Source organism: Rhinolophus sinicus, linkage group LG09, assembly GCF_036562045.2.
Source record: "Rhinolophus sinicus isolate RSC01 linkage group LG09, ASM3656204v1, whole genome shotgun sequence".
NCBI classification, from domain to species: Eukaryota; Metazoa; Chordata; class Mammalia; order Chiroptera; family Rhinolophidae; genus Rhinolophus; species Rhinolophus sinicus.
In genome coordinates, this window is record NC_133758.1 from 99055260 (window position 1) to 99076607 (window position 21348).

General features: G+C 35.8%; 1 protein-coding gene across 3 annotated transcripts in view; it reads left to right on the top strand.

Annotated features, from left to right (window-relative positions):
• Positions 1 to 21348, top strand: part of DNAH11 (dynein axonemal heavy chain 11) — a 291367-nt gene that overhangs the window by 231155 nt on the left and 38864 nt on the right. For all 3 annotated transcript variants that reach the window (XM_074340834.1, XM_074340835.1, XM_074340836.1), the window contains 6 exons: positions 2430 to 2634; positions 9547 to 9711; positions 11474 to 11614; positions 15201 to 15371; positions 18435 to 18557; positions 20140 to 20333. In XM_074340834.1, coding sequence (XP_074196935.1) covers positions 2430 to 2634; positions 9547 to 9711; positions 11474 to 11614; positions 15201 to 15371; positions 18435 to 18557; positions 20140 to 20333 — 999 coding nt within the window. The remainder of the gene's footprint in view (positions 1 to 2429; positions 2635 to 9546; positions 9712 to 11473; positions 11615 to 15200; positions 15372 to 18434; positions 18558 to 20139; positions 20334 to 21348) is intronic.

Genomic DNA, 21348 nt, shown 5'->3' on the forward strand with positions numbered 1-21348 from the left:
GCACTAGCAACTACTGCCTGGTTCACTTACAACAATTGGCCTGTCTCTTGATAGTCTGTGTTTTTCTTTAGTGGTGATGTGAATACTCATATTTTTAATTTTTTTAAAAGGGAAGTATGTGTTATACAGATATATACTGGCTTAGAAAAGGGTTGCTACCTGAATTGCTTTTTTTCCTTCTGGAAAAAAAATTAAACAGGAAGTCGTGACAAAGTAAACACCAACCAAAACTAAATAACGTGAGTGGGTTCACCACTTAATTTAGTAAAGAGTACCTCCCATGGTAGCTTGTTTGGCAGATCTTTTTCAAGCTTGTGAAAGCTTTTGTTGCAAATATAAGATCCCTACAAAGGGATCAAAATTTGAGAACTGGATGAACACAATAAGTCATGAATCTCATTAATCTTTAGAGATTCTTAGCTCTAATCTTAGTGATTAAACCTTCAATGATTGAGTGATTTGATTTAGTGATTAAAGCTTTAGTGATTTAAGAAAATAATGGGTTTTTTTAAACAATATTTACACAATATAACAAATTGTTTCATAAAAATCTCTCCAGTCCAATAAAGTGGCCAGTGGCTCAGAGGCCCTTTCCTCACCATATAACACAAGAGACGTAATCTCAAGGCAAGACACAATTATAAAACATCCACCAACAGGAACCTAAAATATTGCCACATATGGCATTCTGGGTATCTCTCCTCAAGTTAAAAAAAAAAAAATGTTGTAAACATTATGACATTTTAATAAAAAGGAACATTGCCTGAATGCTGAACTTATTAAATGATGCCTTTTTCTTAATCTACCCAATTTTCCAAAATTGATAAACTTAGTAAACTAAACATCTCACCTGTAAGTCAGTGAGATAAGTAGTATTTCTTTTTCATGGTTATATAAAATATTTAAAATAAAAATAATATGGACTTTGGGTAACATTTTATCATCATTATGGTGATACCTCTATAATTAAAAGACTTTATACACTGAATAGGGAAGAATCCAGAATTTTTGTAAGTTTTTAAGATAAAATAGGAGACTGAGAAGCCATTCCTTGCTTCCGCCACACCTCCAGGCTTCTTGTATGAATTTGCACTCCTACACAGTTCAGGCCACGTTGACGGAAGAGTTTGAGAAGTTTCAGTATTCGTGGTTTCTGTCTGATGCATGAATTTAAAAACTCCCCTTTACTAGGTAGGTCCTCATAGCAGGTTCCTGGCAGACAGCGGGACACAACCTCCACCAGACCACAGTGCTGAGGCAGGGAAGCTCTGCCTTGACCTCTCTCTCCTCCTGTACACCTGATCTCCGGTCAGCACTTCCAAGGCCATCCAGAAGACCCGAGAGGGCATCAGAGCCCAGGTGATAAAGTCCTTAGAAGTTAGACCCCAGCATCTGAGATAGAAAAAATGTCAGGCCATCTCCTCAGGGAGAGGCTGCATTCATTCAGAGCTTTACTTGCGGTTACAGCAACCACCTCCAGGTAGCTCAAACAGCATGGAGACCATGTTGCATGGCTGTAGGGTGTCATAGTAATGGAGGCAAAAATGCAGGCAGGCTTCAAGGAAGATGGGACCTGGAAGTCTATAAACCCCAAGACATGCTCCCTGTGCATTGCTTTTGAATATTGGTTTAATTATTCTTCCTTGGGAAACCAGGAGTACCTTTCTCTGCTGCTTGTTTCACCAGGAGGACAGAGTGATTTCAACACAAGTTTTCAGGTTCTACTTCCAACTTTCCCTTCTCTCTGCCCCAATCCCAAATCCCAGAAAAGTGTACTCTGATTGGAACAGCTTCTATGAAGTGCCCACTTCTGGTCCCTGTGGCCAGCGGAACAGGGATACAAAATAGAAACATGGTTGCTGAGAGCCCACCCCTGTGGGAGATGGAACTAGGAGGAATATGATCCATGCATTCCGCAAGGAGGATTCTTAAACATTGTTTTTGAGCCAGTGCCAGAAGCATTGGAAAGTAATGTTAAGTATGTGTGCATTTTTAATATATATACATTTTAAATATTTATACATACACCTGTACACAAATACATGCAAACACATACATACTCATTTTATCCTTAAAGGATAACAATGTTTAATAGAAGGTTGATCACAGAAAGTATAATAGAAGCTAACATTTGTTGTTTTAGGAGCTTTATATGATTCGTTGTATTTATAATAAGTGTTACAGTGACACTATGAGTTGAGTACTGCTATTACCACCATTTTACATAGGAGGAAACTTAATCATGTGGAGGGTTAGTGGATAATTCCTGTTCTTCCTGTACTTTAGGGAAACCGAGAGTAGCTGAAAAATCCTGAATCACCTGGTCTTACAGCCTAGATATATTATCAGAATACAGGAATGAAATGACACCTTAATATCAGTTATGGTTCAGGGGAAGCTCCTGAATGTCCGTGTTATGTCCCTTTTAGGTATATCAGGATTGGAGATAAAGAATGTGAATTTAACAAGAATTTTCGTCTCATCCTTCACACAAAACTGGCAAATCCTCACTATAAACCAGAATTACAAGCTCAGACAACCCTCCTCAATTTCACAGTCACAGAAGATGGTCTAGAAGCCCAGCTGCTGGCAGAGGTGGTCAATATTGAAAGGCCAGATTTGGAGAAACTTAAGGTAAAAATTATGAAGTCATCCACCAACACTTATTCAGTACCTGCTTTACATAAATTATAGTGCCAGACACACACGAGTATAAGATAGGATTCCTGCCTTCCAGCATCTTGCAAGCTAATGAGAAAAATGAGGATGTATTTGAATAAACAATTCAAAGGTACTCCTGACATAGGAGGTAGCTAGGGTTGTGCCTCAGGTAGGAGATACGCTGGCTCTAGGTCTAGTTTCATGCATGTGACTAAGACAAGCAAAGGGGCATAACAGTCATGGGAAACAGGTATGTGTTTCTGCAGGTGTATTCCTTTGTGGGTTAGATGATCACAACCACTTCAGCCACGGCAAAAGAACGAGAAAGAGTAATGGAGTACGACTGGGAAAATTAAGGGGTGGTAGCTGGTTATGACTATCCCGTAAAGGAAAATTTATGGCTTTAAGTCCATTGATTAAGAAAAACTACTGAAAATAATTAAATTCAATGCTGAACACAGAAAACAACAGAGTAAGACTAAAAACAGGAAGAAGGCAGTGGCAGAGTTGAGTATTTGCAACAGAGACTTTGTGGCCTACAAAGCCAGAAATATTTACTATCTGGCCCTTTATGGAAAGTTCGCCCTTCCTGGTAGAAACTAATGGTGGTTCCTGGAACAGAACCTTCCGCATCAGCATCAGATAGGAACTTCTTTTAATGCAAACTCCCAGGCCACAAGGACCATGTCCGAATTCAAGACACCTAGTGACCATATAAGAAAATAGTCGTGTCATGGTAACACACATTTTTTTCTTTTTTCCAAAAGTCTCGATAGTTTGGTTAATTTTTGTGATTTCACTTTTTTTTTTTTCTAAAGATTTTATTGGGGAAGGGGAACAGGACTTTATTGGGGGACAGTGTGTACTTCCAGGACTTTTTCCAAGTCAAGTTGTTCTTTCAATCTTAGTTTTGGAGGGCGCAGCTCAGCTCCAGGTCCAGTTGCTGTTGTCAGTTGCAGGGGGCGCAGCCCACCATCCCTTGCGGGAGTCAAACCAGCAACCTGGTGGTTGAGAGCCCACTGGCTCATGTGGGAATCAAACCAGCAGCCTTCGGCATTAGGAACACGGAGCTCCAACTGCCTGAGCCACCGGGCTGGCCCTGTGATTTCACTTTTGATAATGAACATTTTCTAACATGATAGTAAAGAATATAGTTACAAATCCCCGTATGATCATTGTCCAGCTTCAATAATTATCAACATTTTGCCTCCTGTCATCGTTTTATCTCCATAGAAGATTTGCTCCTATGTTTTCTTCTAGAAATTTTATAGTTTTACCTCTTAAATTAAGTCTGTGATCCATTTTGAATTAACTTTTGTATATAGTGTGAGGTACAGATCCAACTTCATTCTTTGGCATGTGGATATCCAGTTGTCTGACACCATTTGTTGAAAAGACTATCTCTCCTTTGAATTGTTTTTGTTCCTTGTTAAAGATCAATTGACTACATTTCTGTAAATTTATTTGTCTCTTCTTTCATCGATACCATACTTTCTAGATTAGTGTAGCTTTATAGCAAGGGTAATGTCAGTCCTCTGACTTTGTTCTTCTGTATACTGTTAGCTCTTCTGGATCTTAATATCTTTCCATGTGAATTCTAGAATCAGTTTGTCAATATCCACAAAACAATGTACTGGGATTTTGATTGCTATTGTGTTGAATACCAGACAAGAAGACATAATATCTTAACAGTATTGAGTTTTCCCCTCAGGCATATGGAACATCTCTCTGTTTTTTCAGATCTTTGATTTGTTTCATCAGAATATCAGAGTTCTTCGTATAGATCATGAACATAATTTCTTAGATTTATACTGAAGTATAATTCAATTTTTGGTGCTAATGTAAATGGTACTATGTTTTAAATTTCAAATTTCAATCGATAATTGCTGGTACATAGAAAAGCAATTGATTTTTGTATATTAACCTTGTATCTTGTAGCCTTGTTATAATTTCTGATTAGTTTGGAGTTCTTACATTGATTCTTTGGGAATTTCTACAAAGACAAGCATATCACCTGTGAACAAAGACTGTTTATTTCTTCCTTCCCATTCTGTATACCTTTTATTTCTTTTTTGTGTCTTATTACATTAGTTAGAACTTCCAGTAAAATGTTTAGTAGAAATGGTGAAATGAGATATTTCTGCTTTATTTCTGATATTGAAGAGAAAGCATCTAGTTTCTCACCATTAAGTATAATGCTAACTATAGGCTTCATTTTTAGATGTTCTTTATCAAGTTGAAGAACTCTCTGTTGCTTCACTGAGAGTTTTTATCATGAATACGTGTTGGATTTTGTCAAATTTCTGTATCTATTGGTATATTGTAATTTTTCTTCTTTAGTCTGTTGATGCAGTGGATGACATTACTTGACTTTTGAATGTTGAACCAACCTTGCATACCTGGAATAAATCCTACTTGGTATGGTATATAATATTTTCACGCATTGTTGATTTGATTTGCTAATATTTTGTGGAGGATTTTTACATCTACGCTCATGAGAAATATTGGTATTTAGTTTTTCTTTCTTGAAATGGCTTTATCTGGTTTTGGTATTAGGATAATGCTGACCTCCCAGAATGAGTTAGGAAATATTCCCTTTGCTCCTTTTTTTCTGGAAGAATTGTAGGGAATTGTTATCATCCATAAATCTTTGGTAGAATTCATCAGTGAAATTATCTGGGCCAAGTGTGTTCTTTTGGGAAGATTATTGTCAATTCAAGTTTTAAAATAGGTACGGTACTGTTTTGATTATCTGTTTTTCCTTATTTGAGTTTTTGATAGATGTGTATGCCAAGAAATTGGCCTACTTTATCTAAGTAGTTAAATTTGTGGGCATAAAACTATTCATAATATTCTTTTATTATCCTTTAATGCCCATGGAATCAATAGTAATGGCCCCTCTTTTATTTCTGACATAGTAATTTGTGCCTTCTCTCTTTTTTTCTTGGTTAGCTTGGCTAAAGATTCATAAATTTTATTGATCCTATAAATAACCAACTTTTGGTTTGTTGAATTTTTTTCATTGGTGTCCTGTTTTAAATTTTATTGATTTCAGCTCTAATTTTTATTGTTTATTTTCATCTGCTTGCTTTAAGTTTATATTGTTCTTCTTTCAGTAATTTCTTAAGATGAAAGCTTAGAAATTTTAGATCTTTCCCTTTTTCTGATGCATGTATTTAATGCTGCAAATTTTTCTCTAAACACTGTTTTTGCTACATCTCACAATTTTGATGTTATATTTTCATTTTTATTCATTTCACATTTTTAATTTCTCATGAGACTTCTTCTTTGACCCGTGTGTTATTTATTTATAAGTCTCTTGTTTAATCTCCAACTATTTTGGGATTTTTTTTTCAGCTATCTTTCTGTTATTCCTTATTTAATTCCTCTTTGGTCCGAGAGCATACTTTGTGTTTCTGTACTTTTAAACTTTTTAAGGTGTGTTTTATGTCCCAGAAGTTGGTCTATATTGTGAACATTCTATGTGAGCTTGAAAAAATATGTATTCTGCTGTTATTAGATGAAGTATTCTATAAATGTCAATAACATTCAATTATTGATGGTGCTGTTTGGTTTAGCTATATCATTACTGATTTTTCTGCCTGGTAGATCTATTAATTATGGATACAGGAATTTCGAATTCTCCAGCAATAATAGCAGATTTGTCTACTTCTTGCAATTCTATTGGTTTCTGCCTCATGTATTTTGACACTCTTCTGTTAGACACATACACATTAAGGATTGTTACATTTTCTTGGAGAATTAATCCCTTTATCATTATGTAATGCTCCTCTTTGCTCCCAGTAATTTTCCCTGTTCTGATGTCTACTTTATTTGAAAGTAATATAGGCACTGCAGCATTCTTTTGATTTGCGTTAGCATGGTATATCTTTCTCCATCTTTCTACCTTTAATCTGTCTATAGATTTAAAGTGGATTTTATTGTAAATAACAGATAGTTGGTTCTTGTGTTTTTATCCACTGTTCAGTCTCTGTCTTTTAATTAATATATTTAGACAATCCACATTCAAAGAGATTATTGATGTAATTGCGTTAATAGCTACCATATTTGTCATTGTTATTTATTTACTACACTTGTTCCTGCCCTCCACTCCTTTTTTGGCTTTTCCTTTCTGCCTTCTCTGGTTTTAATTGATCATTGTATATGATTCTAGTACCTGTCCTCTCTTAGCATATAAATTATACTTCTTTAAAAAAATTTGTAGTGGTTTCCTTAACATTTGCTATATACATTTCAACTAATCTAAGGCCATTTTCAAGGAATACTATTATATACTGCCTCAGAGGTAGTTCTTTTAACAGAATATTCTCATTTACTCCCTCCCATCCCTTATAACATTATTGTCATTCATTGCATTTAGTTGTTATAATCACTGAATACATTGTTGCTTTTATTATTTTGTACAAGTATCTCAATTAAGAGTAAAAAAATTTTTTTTACCTTCATTTATTCCTTTCTGACCTTCCTTTTTTTAATATACATATATCCAAGTTTCTAACCTATGTCATTTTCCTTCTCCTAACCATTTGTTGTAAGACAGATCTACCAGTGACAAATCCCTTAGTTTTTATCTGAAAAAGTCTATATTTCTCCTTCAGGTTTGAAGAATAATTTGTCAGGACACAAAATTCTAGGTTGGTGGTTTTTTTCCTTCAGTATTTCACATATTTTACTCTTTCCTTGCTTACATGATTTCTCAAGAGAAGTTCCAGATAATTCTTATCCTTTTTCTTCCATAGATCAAGTATTTTGGTTTTTATCCCTGTGGCTTCTTTCAAGATTTTTGCTTTGATTTTGATTTTCTGCAGTTTAAATATGACGTGCCTAGGTGTAGATTTGTTGTTATTTATCCTGCTCAGTACGCTGAGCTTCCTGAATCTGTGGTTTGGTGAGTGTCATTAATTTTGAAAAATTCTTAGCCATTATTACCTTCAGTATTTTTTCTGCCCTTTTTTCTCTTACTTCTCTTTCAGGTATTCCCATTTGAGTATGTTATAGTTTTTCTAATTGCCCTACAGTTCTTGGATGTTCTTTTCCTTTTTTCCCCAATTCTTTTTTCTCTTTGCTTTTCAGTTTGAGAAGTTTCTGTTGACACATATATCTTGCAGTCTTCATTTCCGTTCCAGTGTTTTTTATTTCTAACATTTCCTTTTGATTCTTTCTTAGAGTTTCCATCTCTCTACTTATATTGCCTACGTGGTCTTACATGTTGTCCACTTTTTCCATTAGAGCCCTTAGCAGGTTAAGCATAGTTATTTTTAATTTCCAGTCTGATAATTCCAAAATCTCTGCCATACCTGAGTCTGGTTCTGAGGCTTGCTTTACCTCTTCATATTGTGTTTTTTGCTTTTCAGCAAAAGCCAGACATGATGTATCAAATAATTTGAACTGAGGTAAATAGAGCTTCCGTGTGAGGTTTTATGTTTATTGGGCTCGGAGCCGAGCTGTGTGTAATGTTTGTTATAGCTGTTATGTCAGAGTCTTCAATTTCCTGTGATATTCTTGTTTTTGTCTCCCCTGTGTCTTTGGATTTCCCTAGAAACTCCTTAAATAGAGTCTGTGTCTTGCAGCTCTCTCAATATATGCACTGTTACTATACTGGAGTCTGGTGATATGGTAATAAGGTATTATGGATGGGAAGCATTCTATAATCTTACGATTAAATCTCAGGGTTTTCTAGTAGGCCTAGTCATTGGCCTTTGACCTTCAGAACAGTTTCTTATCACTTATTTCTATCTGCTATGTGAAAAAGGAAGTCTAGAGGAGGCTGAGTTTTCGAATCACCTTTCCCCCTAGATCAGGTAAAGTAATCTGGTAAAGGCTCTGGTAAAGTAATTTCCCTGGAAGGCAGGATTTTGTTAAGAGAACAGAAAGCTCTTGATATATTTTAAAAGGTTGCTTTCCTCTAGACATATTTCCAAATCATTGTTTTTTGTCCTTCCCCTGCCCAAAGCAGGAATAAATTTTTTTCTGATCTTCACTGTGAGAACTGGGTGAGTTTCCTAGAGTCAACTGACAAAAATATGGTAGGCTCCCTAAAACTGGCCCCCCTGGAGTTCTTAACTCTCAAAGTCTGCCTCCAGCAATTAGCCAGTTACTATTTAAATGCTCCCAATAAGCTGGCTTGTCCGTATTCACCTATCTCTCCAGTTTTCCTGGTGGCAGTTTGCCTTGTGACCTCAGTTCTCTGATAGACCTAAGAAAAGTTGTTGATTAGCTTTTTTCCTGTTGTAAGGATGGAAATGATGACTTCAAACTCTTTAGATTCAAAGAAGAAACCAGAAGTTTCTTCCTATAAAACAGATTCTTCCTATTGGTTCGTTATGTTAAATGATTATGATAAATGTTCATACTCTGGACTCTGGAGTGCAACCAGATCTTAACATGCCTTCTGAATTTTTTAAAGAATCTTTTAAAATTATGATTAGTACAGTTTTAATGCCAAGTGTGGTTTATTATATATATACAGAGGGTGCCAAAAAAATGTGTACACATTTTAAGAAAGGAAAAACTGTATTAAAATTGTAATACAATGAATGGCCCTAGTATTTATTTGATTAACGCCATCTTTTGAGCGAACATCGTACTACCGGTGCACACTGCTACTATAATTCAATTCAACTTCGAAAAGTAATACATAGAGAACATCTCTTAAAATGTGTACATTTTTTGGCACCCCCTGGTATATTGTATATTATATATATAAAATAGGAAGAGACATATATATCATATATATATATATATATATATATATATATATATATATATGGAATCATCTATATTCCATGAAATTGACAATGAAGGAAACTCTGCTTAAAAGCATGAATTTAACTGCCATTTCTCAAACTGTTTTGGCTGTGTTAGTTGGTTTTGACAAAGCACCAAAATGACTTCAAGATAGAGCTGAAGTGTCTGGAGGATGACCTCCTCCTACGCCTTGCTGCAGCAGAGGGGAGCTTTCTAGATGACAGCAAACTGGTGGAGAGACTGGAGATGACAAAGACGACCGCTGCAGAGATAGAGCGTAAGGTAGGAGAAGACAAGGACACCGGAGGTTTGTTTTAATGCTCTGTTTTTGTGGCATGCTTGGATGAACATGTACTCAAATCTGGTAATTTCTGAGAGGACTAACTTACTGTGGAATTGAGGCCTTCTAATACACTGCCCTTAAAAATTGGACAGTGTGGGGTTCTGAATGGAGATAGAAGTGGCTGAACTTGTGCTTCTTCTAATTCGGCAAAGATCTAGTCATTCAAATAGGACTCTGTCAGGCGATTATTTTTTCTGCGTGACCAAATTTGAAGGAAACTGGGGCTGGCTGGCTTCTGTGGTCTAAAATGTAAACAGGCTTAGCAACCAGCTCTGGCAAACTGACACCGTGTAGTCTCACTACAGGTTTCCTAGTCTGTTGGACATTGTAGAGAAATACTTAGAGCTGAAGTTTTGTGTCCTGCCCTTCCGTGTTAGGAGACTGAGCAAGGGATGCAGTCCTGATATGCTCAAATGCATTATTCACCCTGGGAAAATGACATTTCCTAAAAGCCAGTGACATTGTTCATTGAGTCGACTTCTTGCTGAGCATGTGCCCCAATATACCTTATGCATGGTGTGCTCTTTGGACTTTCACAAGTGGCCATTAACCCTTAAAATCCATTGTTCCAGAAGGATAGGAAGCCTTACTTGCTTTCTGGAATATCCTCATTACTAAGTAATCTATTAATTACCCAGCGGAGGCTGTGTCACCACACATCCGATGTATTTGTCTTAACTTAAGCAAGGAAATGGTATCCAAAATTACTCTCTCCTTTTCACTTAAAAGGAATTCTAGGTGGCTCCTGAGATGGTAAAGACTAGAGTAATTAAGTAAATTAGGTCTTAGCTTTCAAATTAACTAATTGTCTCTTATAATGTCTCTTCCTATCTTCTTAATATATTGCTATATAGGGACTTCCCTCTCTGCTCTACATTTTCTTATTTCCTTATATACACAAATATGATGGATCAAGTCTATAAAAAAAGGTTGGAAAAATACTGTGTTTTATAAAGCTATAAGGACCAACAGTAGTCCTAGATAAAAAGAAATAGATATTGGAGCCTTGAATAAAACTGAGTATGTTGGTTGACAGTGGTTTTATTTTTTTTAAAAGTATCTCTCTGAATGTACCCAGAGGCTAACATATAATGATAAATTAAATGGAAATATGTGAACATAGGAATGATCCAGTGCAAAGTCAAAATATGCCAGTCATGAGAGTCTCCATCTAAAGGCTTTGTAATAAGCATGGCTTTTGGGTATATTATTGACCTTGGCTGCTTTTGTATACCTTGTTGACTAATAAAGCTATTGGCATTGAATTGACCCAGCAGACTTTTAAGAGCTATCCCTGGGAAGTGATCTAGCTGGGTTATTAACCCCTGGAAGAGAGAGGGGAGGCAGGAAGGTGACATTACTCAGAATAAATTCTGTAGAAACCAAAAACAATCAGGACTGTTTAATCTATAACCATAAAAATGACCAGCATTACAGCCATTCTCACTGAAAACTCAGCTTATGAAATAAATCATTTTAAGTTGTTATTATTTAAAATAGTTTAGTATTCATAAAAAATATAAAATTAAAATTGTTTTAACTATGAATTTAGTAATTTTAGAACAGCTCAAGCAGATAGATGCCATATGGTGTCTATTTTACTAATAATAATTTCTCATTTCAGATATGTCCCTTCCATCACTTGGCTAAGTAGAGAGAATATGAGCAGTAAGTTACGTATGTTGTTTGATCCCACCATAGGTAATTGAAGCTAAAGAAAATGAAAAGAAAATCAATGAAGCCCGAGAATGTTACAGACCAGTGGCAGCAAGAGCATCTCTTCTTTATTTTGTTATTAACGACCTCAGAAAAATCAACCCCATCTATCAATTCTCTTTGAAGGTAATGCTGAGTAGGCTAAGAAAAATTGTAAACTTCAGGAGTTCAACTTGTTTCTGGAAATTTAGAATTTATTGTTAAGCAATTAATACGCCTAGTAAGGAGTCATGAGGATCCAGCTAGCAAAAGAAAAGCCAAAACATCCTCCTTCTCTCTGTTGCTTTCATTTATAATTTTCAGTACGGCTTTGATATAATTAAATTGTGACATTATTATACATTTGTTTTTGTTCTTAAACAGAGTCTTCAGGAGTTTATTATATATAATGGAATTCTCCTTGAGGCTGCTGTACTTTCTTTATGAAAATGTAGGTGTCTTATGAAAAGATTTCCTATATTATTTTGGTATTGAGGGAGAAAAAGTGAGAATAACTATTTATTAAGCCACTATTTCATGCAAGACATTCATACTTTGGTTCATTCTTATGCCTGAAATATCTCAATAAAGTATATTATTAGGTTGGTGCAAAAGAAATTGCAGTTTAAAAGGTTAAAAATAATTGCAAAAACCGCGATTACTTTTGCACCAACCTAATACTTTATTCCTTTTTTTAAGGAAAAAAAAAATAACATTTTCAGATTTTAAAGAAACTTCCTAATTGTAACAGGCAGGGTTTGAACCTGTGACTGTTTGATTCCAAAGCCCACACTCTTTGCTCTGCACTGTTCTGCCTCTTGCTGGTATTCATTCCTGTCAGTCAGCTTTTTTTGTTTTTTAATTTATTTTTTAATTTTATTGGGGTGACAATTGTTAGTAAAGTTACATAGAATTTCAGGTGTACAATTCTGTATTACATCATCTATAAATCCCATTGTGTGTTCACCACCCAGAGTCAGTTCTCCTTCCATCACCATATATTTGATCCCCCTTACCCTCATCTCCTTTTAAACGAGTAGTTGTTGAGATCAGTCATCATGCCAGATGCTGTGCTGGTTACTGACTGTACAGTTTTAAAAACCACAGATGTGAGTGGTGATATACAGGTAGGTGTGTGTGTGTGTGTGTGTATGTGTGTGTGTGTGTGTGTGTGTGTGTGTGTGTGTGTGTGTGTGTAAAAATGATAAGTACAATGAGAGAGAATAATAGGAGTAGAGGGGCTGTTTTACTGGGTGCTCAGGGAAGGCCTCTCAGAGGAAGTGATTTACAGCTGATTCCTGAAGGGGAAGTAGGATTTAGCCAGGAAAAGAGTGTTTGGAGAAAACAAGGATGGGTGAGACCTGAAAAAGTTTGGGATTCCAGGTGGTGACTGCATCTCAGTGGCCGTCATGAGGGTAATGGGAGAGGGAGAAGATGGCAACACATGAGTCTAGAGAGGTGGGAAGATGAAGGTCGCATGTGGCCTCATAGGCTCGAGTGGGGAATTTGGATTCTAGTTTGTGTGCAAAAAGAAGCCATTGAAAGGCTTTAAGTAGACCACTGATATGATAACAAAAGACTCAGAAGTAAATAGACTTGAGATATGATTTGGAGCTAGAATAATCAGCTCTTGCAGATGGATTGGATATGGGCGATAATGAAGAGGAAAAGCGTCAAGAATAGCTAGCAGGTTCTAGTGGTATGGAACCAGTGTGCAAAAATTCTGAGAAGCATTGTGGTTGGATTTTGGAACAGCCAGAGTGTGTAAGGAGAATAATAAAACTTAGTACTGTCAGCCCAGTATTACCCAAATACCCTAACTAGACTAAGACCTAACAAGAAAAGAAAACTACAAAGCAGTCCGCTCATGTACATTGTTGCAAAACTACTCAAAAAGAGCTTGGCAAATTGAATCCAGCCACATTTAAAAAGCACAATATATTATGCCCAACTGGAATTTATGCCAGGAATGCAAGTTGGTTCAACATTCAAAAATCACACAATGTTATTCTTTATATTAATAGAATAAAAGAGAAAAACCATATGATCATTTTGATGGATGCAGACAAAGACCTTGACAAATTTCAACACCTAGTTAGAAAAAAAGAAAACCGAGCAAACTAGAAATAGATGGTAACTTCTCCTTGTGATAAAGGGCATCTACAAAAACTACAGCTAACATTATACTCAATGTTGAAAAATTGAATGCTTTCTGCTGAGAACAGGAACAAGAATGTCTTCTCTCAACACATCTGTTCAACACTGACTGCACTGGAGGTTATAGCCAGGGAAATAATACAATAAAAGGCACAGAGATTTCAAAAGAAGAAAAAAAGCCTTTTTTTCACAGATGACCTGATCACGTATGTAGAAAATCATAAGAAATCTATTAAAAAGCTACTAAGACTAAAAAGTGAGTTTTAGTAAGACTGAAGGATATACAAGTATAGCCAATATAGAAAATCCACTGTATTTCGATATATGAGGAACAAGGAAAATAAATTAATAACTCAATACTATTTATAATAGCTTCCAAAAATATGAAACTTTTAGGGATAATTCTGATAAATAAATACAATATCTGCATACTAAAAGCAATAAAACACCATTGAGAAAACTAAAGAAAGCCTAAATAAATGGAGAGCTATACCGTGTTTTTGGTTTGCAACGCTCAATATTATTTAAGATGTCACATTTCTCCAAATTGATGCATAGGTTCACTTCAGTCTAAATCAAAATCACAGAAGGCTTTTTTTTTTTTTTAGAAATTATTAAGTCAATTCTAAAATTTGTGTAGAAATGCAAAGGATTTAAAATAACTAAATAATTTTGAAAAAGAACAACAAATATGGAGACTTAAAAGTTAATGCTTTCAAGAGTTATTATAAACATACACTAATTAGCCTAAAGAAAAAATAGATCAATGGAACAGAATAAAGATTCCAGATGTAGACCCACAAATGTATGGTTAATTGATTTTTTAGTGATGCCAAGACAATTCAATGAAGGAAAGGATAGTTTTTACAAAGGTGCTGGGACAACTGAATATCAACTTGGAATAAAATGAACCTCAACTATTACATCACACTGTACACAAAATTAACTCAATGAATAAGCTGAGCTATAAGTTTTCTAGGAGAGAATCCTTAGACTTTGGGTTAGTCAGGTATTTCTTAGGATACGATAGAAAGAAAAAACTGAACCTTATCAAATTAGAAAATATATGGTCTTCACAAGACATTACTAAGAAAATAAAAAAGCAAGGCACAGACAAGTAACAAATATTTCCAATACATATATCTAACAAAGAATTTATATCACAATATATAAAGAACTTGTGCAACTCAAACATAAGACAAACAACCCAATTACAAAATAGATGAAAGATTTGAGCAGACATGTCATATACCAAGACATATGTATGGCCCATATGCACATTTTTTAAGTGCTCAAGTTATCACAGAAATGCATGGTGTGATTCATGGTTGGCTAGGGAGGAGATGTGGGTAGATTTTATGGACTGATGTTAATAATACTAGTAATGGCAGAAAACATTTAATGAGCATTTACCATGTGCCAGAAACTGTTCTAAGAGCTCATATAATCCTCCTAAAAGTCCTGTCCTATTCTCTCTCCTCATAGATGAACCTTAAACTGTAGCCCTGTGTGTCTGGGGCTAGCTAGACATCCAGCTGCTGGTTTTACCCTTTAACAGTCACTGTAAATCCCGCAGGCTTTCAACGTGCTGTTCCACAGAGCAATCAACCAGGCTGAGAAGGCAGAGGACATGCAGGGGCGCATTGCAATCCTGATGGAGAGCATAACCCACGCCATCTTCCTCTACACCAGCCAGGCGCTGTTCGAGAAGGACAAGCTCATCTTCCTGTCCCAGATGGCTTTTCAGGTGAGAAGATCAGTCACTCGAAAGCATCCCCGGAACCAAAGCCGCACATCTCTGTTTATTCCGTATTTTATTTCTGCAGAAGAGAAGCATAGATACCTTTTTTTTGGAAGCCCTTAGTGGCATGAGGAGAATTTGAGTGTCCCAGAGGGAAGTTAGGCGTGTGACAACTTTCTAGTCAGTCACAGTGCACTGGTTTGGGTGGGTGAGCACTGGAGCGCCCGCATCTGCTGTCACTCTGAAAAACACACCCGTGAGATATGCTCCTCACCTTTTCAGATCCTCCCAGGTAGTACCAGGGAGATTCTTTCACATCAGAATTATGAATCCAGATCTAAGTGGTCCTAGGAGTTTTTCAGAGCCCTTTTAAAAAACAATGAGTGTGGGTAAAAAGAGCTCCAGGTTTCACACTCCTTTCAATGAGACCTATTATACTTTTACTCTTTTTGATACGGACTTCGGCAAAAGATTTAGTTTAAGTAAAGGTGCCCATGCTAAGAAAAAAAACATCGAGGACCACATTTCTAGATGACACAAGCATGTTGTCCTTTTATTAGTTCTTTTGCTGTATAACTTGTGCCATCAATCCAAATCTTGATGAAAGATGTCTTATCTATTTGTGTCCTCCAAAATGCCTCACTCAAAGAAGGCATTTATAAATGCCTGCTGTTAATAATGATAAACTATCCATATTTTTAGTATTGGTATATTCCTTTGGGTTATATAAAATATATGGGTGTAAGCATTTTATAATGTATGTGATAAACAGGAACAAAGCGCCATAAAACAAAATTTTTGTTTTAAGTTTTTCCCAGTTTTATTGAGATATAATCTACATATAACATTATATTAGTCCAAGGTATACAATGTAATGATTTTATATATATATATATAATGATTACTATTATATATATATTGATTACCATAATAAACTTAGCTGACATCCATCACCTCACATAGTTAAATTTTTTAATATGATGAGAACTTTTAACATTTACTCTCTTATCGACTTTTGAGTATACAATACAATATTGTTAACTATAGTTACCATGCTGCAGGTTTATCCCCAGGACTTATTTATCTTATAAATGGAAGTTTATACCTTTTGACTGCTGTTACCTATTTCAACACCCCCCCCACCTTCAGCAACCACCAATGTGTTCTCTGTTTTATGAGTTCAATGTTTTTTAGATTTCACATATAAGAGAGATCAGACAGTATTTGTCTTTCTTTGTCTGACTTAATAGGTCTCACTGAAAGTTTTGTGAGACCTATATATATATTTCACTTAGCATAAGGCCCTCAAGATACATCCATATTATCACAAATGGAGGGATTACCTTTTTGTGGTTGAATAATATTCCACTGTGTGTGTATGTATGTATGTATGTATGTTTGTATAAATGTGTGTATGTGGATATATATATGTATATATATATATATATATATATTATTTTTTTTCTTTATTTACTCATCCATCACTGGACACTTAAGGTTGTTTCCATGTCTTTGCTAATGTAAGTAATGCGGCAATGAACATGGGAGTGCAGATAGCTTCTTGAGGTAGTGTTTTCATTTTCTTTGGATATGTACCCACAAATGGAATTACTGGACCCTGTGGTAGTTCTACTTTTAATTTTTTGAGGAGCTGCCATACTCTTTTTCATAGTAGCTGCACCAATTCATACTCCCACCAACAGTGCACAAGCATTCCCTTTTCTTCACATCCTCACCAGCATTTGTCATCTCTTATATTTTTGCCAATAGCCTTCCTAACAGGTGTGAGGTGATATCTCATTGTGGTTTTGATTTGCATGTCTCTCATGATTAGTGATGTTGAGCATCTTTTTATGTACTTGTTGGCCATCTTTATGTCTTCTTTGGAAATATGTCTATTCACTTTCTCTGCCCATTTTTTAATTGGATTATTTTTCACTGAAATTTTTGTCTTTATATATATATATATTACTCTTGAACAGTAATGGACCGGGAATGATAACACATGACATGTACACACATGCTTGCAGATCTATTTAAAACTTCCACTAGGAAACCATAAATTATAATCTATCTCAAATCCTGATACTCTATACATATCAGAGCTTGACGTATAGGTGGACGATTTCTTGTTTGTTAAAAAAATTAAGTTGAATTAAGAAAAATTAATTATCCAATAAAATAAATAGTATTTTAATGCATGCTACTACCCATAATGTATTTTGAAAAGATCTAAAATTTAAAAATAGCTTTAAACACAAGCATTTTACCTGTTTAACTTTGTAAGGCGTTATTATTTTTATGTAGAAATTAGGAATATTTCATTTCTGTCTCCCAAAATGTTCTATGGGTTTCTTATCAATTCTGTAATCAGAATGTATAAAATGTGTTCCAGTTCGTGATTTGTTTATTTAGGTGTATCTGTCAAACAATTTCAGGTTTTTCTTAATATATTGTCACATATAAGAAAAATCTATCATATGTCTCGTAGTGTATTGGATGTAGTTTCTATACTACTACTGACTTATTATAGGAGTTCTGCCATCTGTTTAGTGATTCAGTCCTTTGTCCTCTGAGGCTTTCTCAATTTTTATAGCAAGTTTTAAGACAAGTTTGATCTAACAACAGTAGACTACATAGGAAAGTATATTTCAACTATGTTATTAAATAGGCAGAAGTGTTAAAATTGGAATAAACTAGGCTTTGTAATTATTTGCTGTTAGATTTCTGATCTAGGTTTTGAGATCATGGGCATAATCTAAGACTCTATTTCAACTATAGAGTAGATACCGTGTCTCCCCAAAAATAAGACTTAACCAGAAAATAAGCCCTAGCATGATTTTTCAGGATAACGTCCTCTGAACATAAGCCCTAATGCGTCTTTTGGAGCAAAAATTAATATAAGACCCAGTCTTCTTTTCGGGGAAACACGGTAGATATCTATAGGAATTTCCAGAAAACTTGGTTCTGCCTATTCAGTCATATCTATAATATTAAGTGGTGATTGCTTCCTGTGTCATGATTTTGATGGAAACCAAATGACCCTCTTCAATTTTGTGCACTCTCCAGATTTTGTTAAGAAAGAAAGAGATAGATCCTGTTGAATTGGATTTCCTGCTTCGATTCACAGTTGAACACACTTACCCGAGCCCTGTCGACTTCCTAACTACTCAGTCATGGAGTGCTATCAAGGTATGTTACGAACATGGTTTTTCAGGTTCTAAATCTCACTTCAAATCTCAGGTCTCTCAAATGTAGAAATGTAGTTTAAAAAACACAGGTGATATACAGTATTTCAGTTGTAGAAATATACTCTATAATGTGATGTTCTTTAATTCATCTTTATATTACTAAATTGACTAATTCTTTTTTTGCTCTCCACTTTTTAAAAATTTATTTTTCAGTTATAGTTGACACACAATATTATATTAGTTTCAGGTGTACAGCTAAATTGACTCATTTCTTACTTGGAAGTAAAGAAATGACTTATTTATGGGCAAAATGCTATTGATCGGTATGTACAGTCTTCAGGACCTGTGATAAAAGTCAAGGAATAGAAATGAATATTTTTTTCAGTTTACCTAAATCTGGCTTATTTATTTTCTTTTTTATAATATTTCTCTACTTTTTCAGAATAGTTGTTTTTGATTACACAATGCAGTAGTTTATTTAGTCACTGTAAAATATTTAAGCTGAACATAATGCTGTAGAGAAAGAAGTGATAGTATTCTCCAACCCCAATTATCAATCCTGCTTCCATTTTTCTGTCAGAAGATCCTGTTTGTAAGAGTTTATTTGCGATATTAGCCCCTTATGAAAGGTAAAGGGGAGTGGGGAGGAAGCTAAAGAAGGTAAAAGGGGTCAAATATATGGCGATGGAAAAAGACTAGACTTCGGGTGAGCACACAATGGAATATACAGATGGTATGTTATAGAATTAAATACCTGAAACTCATATAATGTTATTAACCAGTGTCACGCCAATAAATTTGTTTTTTAAAAAGAACTTATTCTTCCAGGTTCTGGAATTCCTCAGACATGCCCGTCATATGCTAAGCTTACCCCACTTTTTTGTCTAAGAAGGAACCATTTCTATGCATTGAAAATAACTGTGTTATCCCGTATTTTTACAGTATGTTTAGATTTTTATTTTTTTAATAAAATTTTAAATTAGAATCTATTTAGCATTATATTTTAGAATTATAAGTGCAATTGTGTATCAGTCAGGGTCTTAGCAGAAAACAAAGGGCACAGTCAAAGGGTTGATTTAAAAAAAGTTTAATGAAGAGTGGAGCATATCTTTATAGTCTGGGAAGAAGGATAAGGGAATCAGCCAGGGATGGGGATGGAAAAAAGGAAAAAAAAGGGAACAGTTACTAAAATGACTGAGAAGTGAAGTTATGGGAGACAGCCAGCCTCCATGAGCTATGACATTTGGTAGAGGAACAAAGCCACTGCCAAACTGTGTCACAGCAGGGAAAGAGTTGGGGAGAAAAATACCCCAGCCTCCCCCACTCCCCTGGCCCCTAGTCTCTTACCAGTGCCTCCCAATGGTCAAACCCAAACAGGCCAGACAACCAGTGAGCTCAATTCAAGTAATTCATAGAGATCATCCTCTTGTCAGGGCAGAAAAGGGTACAGAGTCAATCTCGAGAGAAATGCAGAGTATCCAGCCCAACTTGTTTACCTAGGCTTCGATACATTAACAAGTCTTTATCTGAAACGCTAAGCTGTCTTATACCCCATTCCTATCTGTTCGCCTATTGTATTACAGGCAATAGCCCTTATGGAAGAATTCCGAGGCATAGACCGAGATGTGGAAGGCTCTGCCAAGCAGTGGAGGAAGTGGGTAGAGTCCGAGTGTCCAGAAAAAGAAAAGTTACCACAAGAATGGAAGAAGAAAAGTTTAATACAGAAGCTGATTCTTTTGAGAGCAATGCGCCCTGACAGAATGACATATGCTCTCAGGTGGGGGCAGTCAGCATTTTCAGAAATGCAAGTTAACCTAGAAAAAAACTTAGTTTTAGAAACTAGAAGAATCTGATGGAGGCATTTACGGGTCCATGTTGAGGAGAGTCATTCTGCTGAAATTTTGATCTTGTGACCACTACTGTGGTTAAAATTTACTAAACGCTAAACAGTGTGCTAGTCTAGAGGCAGACTCGGGGCATCCGTCCTGAACAGCTTAATTCTGAAATCTGCAGGGGAGACGGAACTGAAGGAAATATTCTAGGGAGAGAGATGGCTGTCAGCAGAGTTCAGAGGCCAGGAACATGCATTATCCAAATGTAATTTCCATCGCCTTTATTCAGTGGTGGCATTTTGGCTCCAAAGATTTTGCATGTCAAACAAAAATGAATTCTTTTCATGGAGACACTCATAGTCCCATAACTTTACAACCAATGCAATTTAAAAGCAGAAAGCCCCATCTACATCTTGGTTCAAGTGTCCTTTTTCTTTGCCCTTTTGGCTTCTAAATGGTAATATACTGCTTAGTTCACACAAGTCGTGTTCTAATTGGAATTCACTAACCAAAGGGTTCTCAACTTCCTTCCCTATGATCCTCCGCTTTCTCCAATAATCTTCACGTGCCCCTGCTTTTTTCCTTTGCTTTGTCTAGTTCAGCCAGTTTTCCCTTTGCAGATGCCTCTGTGGAACCATACTTTACAAGTTAATTCTGCTCGGTACTGCTTACTTTCTGCTAAATCTAGTGCTGCTGCAAAATAACCCCTGCTTAATTGAGCTTCCCTGTGTTAGAAACACCCCCAAAAACATTTGTATATTCATGAGAAGCGCAGCAGGCTGGAAAATTGCATTGTGGCAAATCTAATGAACTGTTAATAAGTAATAAGGGGTCTGTCAGGGGGGTTGGGGGATACAAAGCAGGCAGCTGATGGTACTTAGGGGAGTCTCAGCAGCCCCCCCAAAATAGAGTATAGGCATCTGATTTTCAAAGCTTCTAAAGCAGAGAGGGATTTCACTG